Raw genomic sequence first — 13,281 nt, 5'->3', positions numbered from 1 at the left:
TATCATCTTTGTGCACAAAGACCAGCATATTATGCAGAAGCAAGCTGTGTTTGGGAGGAAGGAAGGAAGGAAGGAAAGAAAATTTGACTGCTAGTATCTCAAGTGCTCATGTTGCTTAACATAAATAGAAAAAACATTGCATTTTATTGATAAAATACATACACATCAAAGTAAATATTCCCAAACTATTCATTTACAGGGGAGCTCCTTAAAAATCATCCATTGTACGTGATCTAAGCCAACAAACTCATTTGGATATTTAAGGAAGCTGAAGTATTTTTCAAACTTCATCTTAAGAAATCCAGGACTGTGTGGCACCATCGCGGGGGTCCCAGGTTGTGTGTGGAGGGAAAGTGGTGCGCGGGGGAAGGGGGTCAAGCAAGCAGAGCTTTAGCTACTCTTTTACTCCTTAATTCAGAAAAGCTCTCCTTTTGTCTGTTTCATCTAACAGGGATTCATATAAGATTTTATTTGATAAGAGACTACTATTGGTCAAGTGGGAAAAGCACAGGCAAGGCTGAGTTTGAATCCTGGCACCGCCATTTACTAGCTTGAAGACTTTGGGAAAGTTACCTAAGCTCTCAGAGCCTTAGTTTCCTCCTTTATAAACTGGGTAGAATAATATTTACAGGATTGTTGAGAAATAAATAAGATAAAGTATGTATAGCACATAGCACAACACCTTAGCACACAGCAGGCACTAGCTAAATGGTAGTTCTTTTTCTGAAAAACAGGGATACATATGTATATAGGCTTAAATATATACATTTGTGTAAGCCTCTGCAGACAGTTCTGTAAGCTGCAGCCATGCAACAGATATGCTGAGAAAGGATCTGGGGTCAGCATTTCCTGGCTGTGGCTGCCATAATAGTTGCTAGCATAAATCCTCAACATTTATCTACTCTTTCTCCTCCATATTTTCAGCAGTTACCACCAGTAATTTTCATTAGCTACTCAAAGATATTTTTAAAAATTACAATATTATTTCTAATAAGCTAAATCAGTTCACAAGGATAACCAACCTAAACAGCATTTTAAACAAATGGATTCATAGACTAATTGAGCTTAAAAGGGGCTTGAGGGTGGATCCACACAACACTTCTTTACCATTTAGGAAAAGCAGAGAGAGATGAAGTAGCCTGATCAAAGTGGCAGTTATCATCTAGCAAAATTCCAAGATGGCTATAGTAGCTCCTGATAGCTCTCCATGCTGATGAGCTCAGGCTGCATGTTGGATGGACAATACCTGGCAGAGAAAAGCTAAGGGAAAAGTCACTGAGAACACTACCCTTTTTAAGGTCATTAAGATCACAGAAACCCAATACAACAAAAGCAGTTCTAAGAGGGAAGTTTACAGCAATATAGGCCTACCTCAACAAACAAGAAAAATCTCAAATAAACAATCTAACAGTGCACCTAAAGGAAATGGAAAAGGAAGAACAAACAAAGCCCAAAATCAGCAGAAGGAAGGAAATAATAAAAATCAGAGCAGAAATAAATGAAATAGAGACTAAAAACACAATAGAAAAAAAAAAATCAATGAGACCAAGAGCTCGTTCTTTGAAAAGATAAACAAAATTAACAAACCTTTAGCTAGACTCACCAAGAAAAAAAAAGAGAGAAGGCTCAAATAAATAAAATCAAAAATGAAAGAGGAGTAATTACAATGGACACCTCAGAAATACAAAAGATTATAAGAGAATACGATGAAAAGCTATACGCCAACAAATTGGATAATCTAGAAGAAATGGATAAATTCTTAGAATCATACAACCTTCCAAAACTGAATCAAGAAGAAGTAGAGAATTTGAACAGACCAATCACCAGTAAGGAGATCGAAACAGTAACCAAAAACTTCCCCCAAAATAAAAGTCCAGGACCAGATGGCTCCCCTGGTGAATTCTACCAAACATTCAAAGAAGACGTAATACCCATCCTTCTCAAACTCTTCCAAAAAGTTGAAGAGGAGGAGAAGCTTCCTAACTCATCCTATGAAGCCAACATTACCCTGATACCAAAACCAGACAAGGACGACACAAAAAACGAAAATTATAGGCCTATATCACTGACGAACAGTGATGCAAAAATCCTAAACAAAATACTAGCAAATTGAATACGACAATACATTAAAAAGATCATACACCATGATCAAGTGGGATTTATTCCAGGGACACAGGGATGGCTCAACATCCACAAATCAATCAGCGTATACACCACATTAACAAAATGAAGAATAAAAATCACGTGATCATCTCAGTAGATGCAGAGGAAGCATCTGACAAGACACAGCATCCATTTATAATAAAAATTCTGAATAAAATGAATATGGGAGGAAAGTATCTCAACATAATAAAGGCCATACATGACAAACCCACAGCAAATATCATTCTCAATGGAGAAAAACTGAAAGTTATCCCTCTAAGAACAGGAAGCAGACAAGGATGCCCACTTTCACCACTCTTATTTAACATAGTATTGGAAGTCCTAGCCAGAGCAATCAGGCAAGAAAAAGTAATAAAAGGGATCCAAATTGGAAAGGAAGAAGTGAAAATATCACTATTTGCAGATGACGTGATTTTATATGTAGAAAGCCCTAAGGACTCCACCAAAACTCTTTTAGAAATAGTAAATGAATATGGTAAAGTTGCAGGATACAAAATTGACGTACAAAAATCAGTTGCGTTTCTATATACTAACAATGAAGTAGCAGAAAGAGAAATTAAGAATACAATCCCGGGGCCAGGCCCGTGGGGGCCGGCCCTGTGGCTGAGTGGTTGGGTTCATGCATTCCACCTCGGCGGCTCAGGGTTTCTCCGGTTCAGATCCCGGGTGCGGACATGGCACCACTCATCAGGCCATGCTGAGGTGGCATCCCACATAGCATAACCAGGGGCACTCACGACTAGAATATACAACTATGTACTGGGGGGCTTTGAGGAGAAGAATAAAAAAAAAAAGAAGAAGAAGATTGGCAACAGATGTTAGCTCAGGTGCCAATCTTTCAAAAAAAAAAAACAAAAGAATGCAATCCTATTTATAATTGCAACAAAAAGACTAAAATACCTAGGAATAAACTTAACCCAAGAGGTGAAAGATCTGTACACTGAAAACTATAAAGCATTGTTGAAAGAAACTGAGGAAGACACAAAGAAATGGAAAGATATTTCGGGCTCTTGGATTGCAAGAATTAACATAGTTAAAATGTCCATACTTCCCATCTACAGATTCAGTGCAAGCCCTAACAAAGTTCCAACAACACTTTTCACAGAAATAGAACAAGGAATCCTAAAATTTAGGGGCCGGCCTTGTGGTGTAGTGGTTGGGTTCGCGCACTCTGCTTCAGCAGCCTGGGGTTCACTGGTTCAGATCCCAGGCGTGGACCTAGGCACCACTTATCAACCCATGCTGTGGCAGGTATCCCACATATAAAGTAGAAGAAGATGGGCACAGATGTTATCTCAGGCCCAATCTTCCTCAGCAAAGCGGGGAGGATTGGCAGTGGATGTTAGCTTAGGGCTAATCTTCCTGAAGAAAAAAAAAAGAATCCTAAAATTTATATAGAACAAAAGACCCTGAACAGCCAAAGGAACCCTGAGAAAAAAGAACAAAGCTGGAGGTATCACAATCTCTGATTTCAAAATGTACTATAAAGCTATAGTAACCAAAACAGCATGGTACTGACACAAAAAGAGACACACAGGTCAACAGAACAGAATTAAGAGATCAGAAATAAACTGTCTATGGACAGCAAATTTTCGACAAGGGGGCCAAGAACATACAATGGAAAAAAGAAAGTCTATTCAGTAAAAGGTGTTGGGAAAACTGGACAGCCACATGCAAAAGAATGAAAGTAGACCATTATCTTACACCATACACAAAAACTAACTCAAAATGGATTAAAGACCTGAATGTAAGACCTGAAACCATGAAACTTCTAGAAGAAAACATAGGCAATATGCTCTTTGACATTGGTCTTAGCAGCATATTTTCAAGTACCATGTCTGACTGGGCAATGGAAACAACAGAAAAAATACACAAATGGGACTACATCAAACTAAAAAGCTTTTGCACAGCAAAGGAAACCATCAAAAAAACAAAAAGACAATGCAACAATTGGGAGAAGATATTTGCAAACCATGTATCTGATAACGGGTTAATATCCAAAATACAGAGAGAACTCATACATCTCAACAAAAAAATAACACCCAATTAAAAAATGGGCAAAAGATCTGAACAGACATTTCTCTAAAGAAGATATACAGATGGCCAACAGGCACATGAAAGGATGTTCAACATCATTAACTATCAGGGAAATGCAATCAAAACTACAGTGAGATATCACCTCACTCCTGTCAGAATGGCTAAAATTAACAAGACAAGAAACAACAGTGTTGGGGAGGATGTGGAGAGAAGGGAACCTTCATACACTGTTGGTAGGTGTGCAAACTGGTGCAGCCACTATGGAAAACAGTATGGAGATTTCTCAAAAAATTAAGAATAGAAATACCATACAATCCAGCTATTCTACAGCTGAGTATTTATCCAAAGAACAAGAAAACATGAATACCTAAAGACACATGCATTCCTATGTTCATTGCAGCATTATTCACAATAGCCAAGACGTGGAAGCAAACTAAGTGCCCACCAGGGGACAAATGGATAAAGAAGATATGGTATACATACACAATAGAATACTACTCAGCCATAAGAAACGATGAAATCTGGTCATTTGTGACAACATGGATGGACCTTGAGGGTATTATGCTACGTGAAGTAAGTCAGAGGGAGAAAGTCAAATACCGTATGATCTCACTCATAAATAGAAGATAAAAACAACAACAAACAATCACATAGAGAGAGATTGGATTGGTGGTTACTAGAGGGGAAGGGAAGAAAGGGAAAGGGGTGATTAGGCACATGTGTGTGGTCATGGACTGTAATTAGTCTTTGGGTGGTGAACACGATGTAATCTACACAAGAATCGAAATACAATGATGTAAACCTGAAATTTATATGTTATAAACCAATGTTACCACAATACAAAAAAAGAAAGATCACTGAAATCTAAAATAACAAATACTAATTGCAAAATATGGAAATGAAACCCCATATTTTACCATCCTAATCCCACAATTAATTACCTTCGTGACATTAGGCGAGTTACTTAACTAGTCTATTTCTTCATGATTTAAAATAAGGTGCTAACACACTTGCCTTAAAGCCTTGTTATGAACAATATCTCTTCTACGGTATTCTCGCCAAAATCCGTAACCTCACTTTAATCATGAGAAAACATCAGACAAATCCAAATTGGGAGACATTCTACAAAATAATTGACTAATTCTCTTCAAAAGTGCCAAAGCCATGAAAGACTAAGGAAGTACCATAGATGGGAGGAGACACAACTAAATGCAATATGGCATCCTGGATTTGATCCTGGACCAGGAAGAGACTAGTGGAAAAACTGGTAAAATTTGAAATAGGTCTGTAGCTAGTATTGCACCAAGTTAATTTCTTGGCTTTGACCATTGTGTTATGTAAGAAGCAGCTTGGTGAAGGATATACAGGAATACTCTGCACTAATTTTGCAACTTTGTATATCTAAGATTATTTTTAAATAAAAAATTTGAAAAAGAGAGCAATTTTTTAAAAAGCCTTGTTGTGAGAACTATATACAAGATTAAAAATTTAATACATTGCCTATTGTTTTGAAGGCATGATTTCTTCATTTAATGGCTAGACTCAGTGGCCTTTAACAGTAGGAATAGTATGCTAAGACTGGTCAAACCCAGGTTGGGACAGCTAATAATAAACCGCGGTGTTCAACTGTGATAAAACGTGGACATTTTATACTTCAACTGAATAATTACAAATATTCTTGCAAAAACCTACTAACCATCAGTATTTCACTCTTTGCAAAATACAATCATAAGTTAGTGCTTAAAGAAGTATGGATTCTGTGTTTGGCCAATGATGACAGACTTAAATTTACCTAATGCCATCAGCATTTAAACATAACACGTCAGATCTTCATTCCTCTGACTCTGTGACTACTCTCATCTTGTCAGACTCGTCAGATAGTTTTTGTTCAAGCAACACCTGGCAAAATAAACCACTTTCATATAAATTGTGGACATCTTGGAATAAGTATGGCTTGATACACCGTTATTCCTGTTTTCCGTTTTTATTTTAAACAAGTCTGCATCTAGCCTTGAGGGGCGAACGCTTGCCTTTGAGATAACAAAAGGTCCGCAATGTCAAGCTTATTACCCAAGATTTTGCTTTTTAAGAAAACACTAAAACAACCTACGAATCACAATACTCCAGCAGTCACAGTTCCCAACAAAGCACTGCCATGGCTCATCCACTTTTGCTTCTCACTTCAGGGAGTAATTGAGCAGCTAAAACAAATAACCAGCAACTTGGCTATTTCTTAGTTTTTGATAGAATCATCCATATGATAAATACACATTTCTTTCTATTATACTCTACTCTCGTGAAGTAATTTTTGTTTTCTACAAAGGTTATGAGATACCATAAAAATGTCTAACACATATGGTTTAAGAATCCAATTCTTCCTTCACATATTTCTGCACGTGTTCACAAAATCTCTTTGACTTCAAAGGAAGCTCTTCAAGAGAAAAAGAAGATACATACAGGAAAAGTAGCCATAAATTTTTAGTAGTCCTTTTCTAAGGCCATTTTAAGAACCACACTCTGGGACACGTATTTCTCTCAGAGACCTAAAATATCACAGATGATATTAATGACTATGCATTTATATGGAGAGTGATGCTTTAAAACTTTATTCTGGGCCTAAAAGTGATATATCTTCAATTTAGAACATGTAAAAAATATGGAAAGCTTAAAGAAGAAAATTTAAATCACTTTTAATGTACTATTCAGAGAAACCAAAGCAAAACAAAAAAAGTTAAGAATGGTCATTTCCTTCCAGTCTTTTTTTTCTTGTGCATATATTTATATAAATATTTATTTACAAACATAATGTTGTAATTACATTATGAATGCAATTTTTTATCTTCTCTCAATTGGTCTTTCAAAAGACTGCATTAGTCTTTCAAGCTATCATGTTTAATGACTGAAAATTATATGCAAACATACTTAAAAAAAATGCTTTCAGGGGCCAGCCCCAGTGGCATAGCGGTTAAGTTCACGTGCTTCACTTTGGCGGCCTGGGGTTTGCAGGTTCAGATCCCAGGCACAGACCTATCACCACTTGTCAAGCCACACTGAAGTGACATCTCAGATAAAATAGAGGAAGACTGGTATAAATGTTAGCTCAGAGCTAATCTCCTTCACACACACACACACAAAATTGCTTTCACTTACGTTTAATTCTTATTCTACTTAAAGCCAAATTAAACGTTTGGGAACACTAATCTGTTCTGGAAATTCTACATCTTGAAACACGCTAGATTAACAGTTGATTAACTCTAAGATAACCATATTCATAAATGCCACTGAAACAACAGTAGAGGTTTAAGAAATTTTTCTTTAGCATTTATAATGATTTAGTGTCCTAAACTTCCCTGGGCAATCGTTACGGGGCTTTGTTTTCTTTTTCTCTTTGATTCTCTATTTCTCACGACATCCTCAACTCTTGAGCTCGGAATGAGAGGAAGTTTGGGTCTAAGGCTTAGTTACTCTGGTACCAAAGGTTTTAATGTGACACTATTAGCTATAAATGTAGTAATCAACCAATTCTAGTTCGGCAGAATCAAACCCTCAAACTTCAAAGAGAGGAACATTTGATGGATTTATGTAATTTTGAATTAATTCTTACCTAACATTACTGCTTGAAATTTAAAATAGCATTTAAACAGCTGTTTTTACAAAGGACTTTCTGATATATCCTTTATCCTTACAAGAATCTTGTGAGGCCCATATCAATGAAGAAAACTTAAGGACAGAATTTATGAGATGATTAGAAAAACAAGTTGAACTTAAATCTTGGTTTTCATAATTAATCTCATTGCTTTACTTTGGCTTCATAATCATGGAGCCAAAGATTTTTCAAAGCTCGAAGGAACATTAATGCGTCAATCAGTCCAACACTTCCTCCACCCATTTTGCTAAAAAAATAAAACCCCGGGGAGATTAAGTGTCTTGTCATGTCACACAGCTAGCAAGTGGCAGACAAATCTCTTGACCTCTGGTTTCCTAACTTCCAGTCTAGCGCTCTTTCCAATACACCAGTTACCATACAAAATCCTCACACTTACCCATTATGACAATGAACATGCAAGGATGCCAGGAAATCACCTAATAATCACAGAATCTCAAGTTTCTCCCTAGTTCCCAGAAGATATCTCCCTAGAGATGTATGGCAAAGTATCTGGCACTGAGATTGCACTAGGAAGACGTTTAGTAAATGTCTGCATGAGTGAACAGGTACACATACACACACAAACACTCGTATATATATATGTATATATTTATAAAATATATACATATATATATATATTTTTTCTTTTGCCATGAGGGTAAAATTGCAAATATTGACGGGACAGGTTGAAGGCCGTGCCCACGCTCTCAGCACGACAGAGTAATGCTAACAGCAGTGCTTCCAAGCACAGGGCAGGACGACGCATTTCGGCAGCTTGTTGTAATTCCTTCATAGACCTGCTACACACGGGTCTACACTGGGGCATGAGGGGGAACCAGACCGGAAGATATACTGACACTTGCTCAAGGCCCACAGTGCCCGGGAGAGGAGTCAAGAGGCTGCATCGACTTAAACCGCCCAATTCCTAACAAGCCGTCTTCTCTAACTTCGCCGCTGGCCCCGTGTCTTGCTGTTAGGGAAAGGAGGGTAAAACAGTAACGGAACAATGAGAAGGTGGGCAGTCAGGGAAAGACCGCCCTCTGGGCTGCGATAAGCTTACTCGTTGGGCTTCCCGTGTTGCCGGGCAACACCTGTTGTGCTGCGAAACCAGGGAGAAAGAGAAAGGCCAAGCGGGACGGGAGCAGCGCGCTCCTCCCATCAGGGGCGCGTTACGTCATCACGCATCCTTGAACGTCGCCACGCTCCGAGTAGGAGGGCAGTCTTAGGCAAGTCGACCTTACAGGAGAGGCCCCTAGTACTGTCCAGAGGAAACGGGAAGAGGGAAGCAAATGGAAGGAGGGAAGGGGGACGAGAAGGACCTAACGGGATGGGAAACTGGCAAGAGAAAGGCCAGCTCTGGTTACCTGGGGAGCGGGAGCAGGGTCGGGTCCTTTATGAAGTGCCCGGATGAAGTTCCAGCACCCACGCGCCTTCCGTGTTGAGTGCAGCGCCATCTTGAGAAGGGCGGAGCCGTCTTGGCTTGAGTGACATCGGCTTAGAGAGCCAGTCCCAGATTCGTACCGCTTTTTCTTGCTGCGCATGCTCCCATGCCTTTGGGGCTGTCCGCTTTGCTGCTGCCAGAGGGAGTCTGGTGTTTGCGGAGCAGGTGGGGTTGGGAACCGGGTGGGACTTAGCTTTAGAATTTCCTCTGGCGACCCAGTCTTTCCTCAGGCTTCCTGGAGGGAGCATCTCCTTCGGGGATATTAGTAGCAGCGTTTTAGGCTGGAAGAAAGTCAAGTAAGTTGCCTTTTGGATCCTAGCCATCCTGCGGCAGTTTTTAAGAAGTTTCTCTAGGAATGGGGTCTCCCCAGTCCTCTTAGAGGGCAGTAAGTGGTTTTTTGAGACCTGTGTGGCCACATTCGTTCTTTCGATCTGCAAACGTTTGTTGAAACCTACCATCTGCTAGGTACTGAAGATACAAAGAGGGACTATCCTGCCTTCAAGAAGTGTAGAAGCCTAATGGGGTAGCGGATAAATGATTCAGGTTTGAGGTGTTACAGAAGCAAACAGAGATTGGGGAGGAAGGGTGGTTAGGATTGTGGTGCTTCAACCTGAAGTCTTCAGAAGATGGTGATACGTGAAAGAAGAAATTTTTTGTTTTGGGTTAAATTGTGAGAACAGTGAACACAGTATTCCTGCTTCTGTTAGTGCACCCCAAAAAAGCTCCCTGACAGATTAGAATATATCAGTAAAAATGTAGTTGGAAGAGATTCGTCAGAATTCTGTAAATGTGTTTTGTTGTATTTATCCATTGAACAAATACTGAAAATTACCACATTACCATAGCGAAGGGTAGGAGATAAATGCAATAAAGATGCCCATACTCTTACAGGAACTGAAATCTAACAGGTTACGATGAAATTTATAAATTAAAACCATACGTTAAAATCTCATGAGTGGTACAAAGTACAGCTAGAGTTCAAGCATAACTGGTGTAATACAGAAATAAACAGGGAAGGAATTATAGGGATGAAGGAAAAAAAATAAGCAACTAAGGAAATCAAATCTCATTCTTCAACAAAACCGATCAGTTTGGTTTTGTCTCTGTCAAATTTGAGGTGCTTGTAGTACTTCCAAATGTGACACCAGTTAGATAGGTCTGGGACTCAGGAGAGAGGTCTGAACTACAAAACAGACGGTAATTGAGACCAAGGAAATCTTTGAGACCACCAGGTAGAGTTTGTGGAATAGAAGTGGTCAGATGATGGAAATTAAAAGGAGTACCCAAAAGATATTTAAAAACCCAAACAATGTGGTATTACTGAAACCCAAGGAAGGAGACCTTGCCAGTGGAAGTGATGATTGATATTTATAAAGAGATACCGAATCTCTTGTAAACATGCAGTTTCATAAATGCCTAAATGTTTTGTACTCATATATACAGCAAAGCATTAAAATACAATTTTTTACAGATATGTTATTAGATTCTATAACCCTAGGAATTAGCAAGATTAGACTTCTGACATCCTCAGTCATCCAGATTGTAAGCTGAAGCCTAGCGATAAGATGTGGGTTTTAGCAGAAAGCTGTCGAAGGGCCTGCCCACTTTATTTCTTCAAGCAGTAATTTTAGCCTTTTATCTACCAAGACTCACATGACTAGTAATATTTTCATGGGAAATATTTCCAAGACATACTCTCATTGAAGAAGGTATATCAGAACATAAGTGTAATCATTTCAATATCTGTATTTTTTTAAGTAAATTATTTTCAGACTTAGAAGTAATAACTTGTGTTGCCCACCACAGCGGTGAGTTGATGACTCTTGAGTGTCACTCAGCCAGCAAGGTTGCTCCTTGGACAAGGACTATGTTTTGTATTTCTTACATTTCCCCTCACACCTAGTATAGTGCCTTGCACAGAGTAGGCACATCTTTTGAATCTAAACTTTATTTTGACAAAGTACATAACTAATTGTCAGAGGTTGATACGCTTTTAACAACCAGAAGGGACAGCTGACAGCAGAAAAGACACTAGACTTGTTAAAAATAAGCTAGTTTTGTCTGCTTTTGTACTTTTTTACAATGGCATTTTGAAACCTTTTGGTGTTGGGGAAAGCATCATGAAAAAGCTCACCATCTTCTGCTCTTCTGAGAAGTGCAGTATGCTCAGCATATTTTAAATGTTAATCCTGAATCTTGAGGAAAAGATGTTATTCAGTGTATCTTTTAAAGGAAAGTTGTGTAATAAACTTTTGAAATGTCTTGATGCAAAATGGTTAGCATTTTAAAAGTTTGTATAAGGCAAACAACGTGGATGGACCTCGAGGGCATTATGTTAAGCGAAATAAGTCAGTCAGAGAAAGACGATCTCTATATGACTCCACTCATAGGTGGAAATTAGTATATTGAGAAGGAGATCTGATCGGTGGTTACCAGGGAAAAGGGGGGGTGGGGGGAGGGTACGAAGGGGGAAGTGGTGTACCCACAACATGACTAACAAAAATGTACAACTGAAATCTCACAAGCTTGTAATCTATCATAACATTAATAAAAAAAAAAAAAAAAAGTGGAGTTCAGTTCTAAAAAAAAAAAAAAAAAGTTTGTATAAGGCAGGTTACTTTGGTTACATGGAAAATTCACTTATGGAATAGTTCGTTTTCCCACAGTGTTGTTTAAATGAAGCACCACTGTATTTACTGGCAATATTTTACCATTGCTATTATTTGGTAAGCCAAAAAGCTTTAGTAAAATGAGATATAAATATTGTATTGAAAGCAGGCTTTAGATAATACTTAAAACCTTTTATAGTCATATATGTACAGCATGCACTGTGTATCTGTATATGCTCATGCTTACAATTTTGAACACTTGTTTAAAATTTGATTTCTCATCAACACTTTTATAGTAAGTTCTGGTAATTTTGCTCTTTCCTTAACATTCCCTGAAAATCCTGTCTTGCTTGAAACAATAGATTAAAACCAGACGGGCAGTTGGGGAGCACTTTCTATTGCAACCATGTGTGTCAGAAGAAAGGATTAGGTTTCCTTGTCCAGGAACATCAAGGGGAACCTCCACCTCTGCAGACACACCTCTGTTCCTCAGTAATGGAGAGTTTATATCTAGTTAGATTTAAATGGGATAAGGAAAGAGTTTAAATCCACTCTTAGCTCTAGTAGTATAATCAGCCTTCAAGTCTGAAAGTATCCAATTTTGTTTCTCTAATTTAATTCTAAGTGTCAGATTGGTATTAGATGCTGATCAAGGTAATGGAGAGTTACCCTACACATTTATTCACTTAAAGAAGAATTTTGCAGAATGCAAAGAATAGATGGCATCTATGTTCAAAACTTACTTAAAGCACAATCCTTTCACCTCTGACCTTTCATTTATATTGAATATGTTTTTCAAATATGGAGGAAGAGATTCTACAATGAAGGCAAACCTTTCTCTTCAGAATGTGGTGTACAACTGCAGTTCTCTGGCCATGCCTCTTATACTGGACTCATTATATGGACCTAAACCAAAGTGAGACAGAGTCTACTCTTGAGTGAGGAAACTTCCAAGAGTCATTAAATTATGTGGGGAAGTATAAGAACGATATGGAGATTTTTGTTTTTCACCTTTGGCTTAATTCTAGTTCTACCCCTCATTTTATAGGTGATGAAACTGGTCCAAAGATATTAAGTACCTTGACAAAAATCACTCAGTGAACAAGAGCAGGAATAGAAAGAACTTGAATCTCCAGACGAGTTCTCTAAGTGACACTGCTGTAAAGCTGAACTGGCTAAGCCTAGGGCTGGTCCAAGCAGGGAAAGCTTTCACCTAAAGACACATCCTTGTGTCATGCTTCAAAGTCAGAGCAACTAAATGGCTGATTTGCAGAGGGTTAATGCTCTCATCTCTCCACCCCTAACCCCCTAGTTAAAAGATGCTGTCTTTCCCTCGTAGTTTTTGGAAAGGTGTAAATTATAGCATCTTCTTGTATGAGGATAAT

General features: G+C 38.4%; 1 protein-coding gene across 1 annotated transcript in view; it reads right to left on the bottom strand.

Annotated features, from left to right (window-relative positions):
* WARS2 (tryptophanyl tRNA synthetase 2, mitochondrial) overlaps window positions 1-9,307 on the bottom strand; it is an 85,254-nt gene extending 75,947 nt beyond the window's left edge. The window contains exon 1 of the mRNA NM_001309323.1: window positions 9,211-9,307. Within this exon, the coding sequence (NP_001296252.1) occupies window positions 9,211-9,300 (90 nt within the window). The 5' untranslated portion in view covers window positions 9,301-9,307. The remainder of the gene's footprint in view (window positions 1-9,210) is intronic.
* Between the last annotated feature and the right edge of the window lie 3,974 nt (window positions 9,308-13,281).

Source organism: Equus caballus, chromosome 5, assembly GCF_041296265.1.
Source record: "Equus caballus isolate H_3958 breed thoroughbred chromosome 5, TB-T2T, whole genome shotgun sequence".
Taxonomy (NCBI): Eukaryota; Metazoa; Chordata; class Mammalia; order Perissodactyla; family Equidae; genus Equus; species Equus caballus.
The sequence above is the reverse complement of the archived record's forward strand: the minus strand, read 5'-3'. Positions and strand labels throughout refer to the sequence as shown.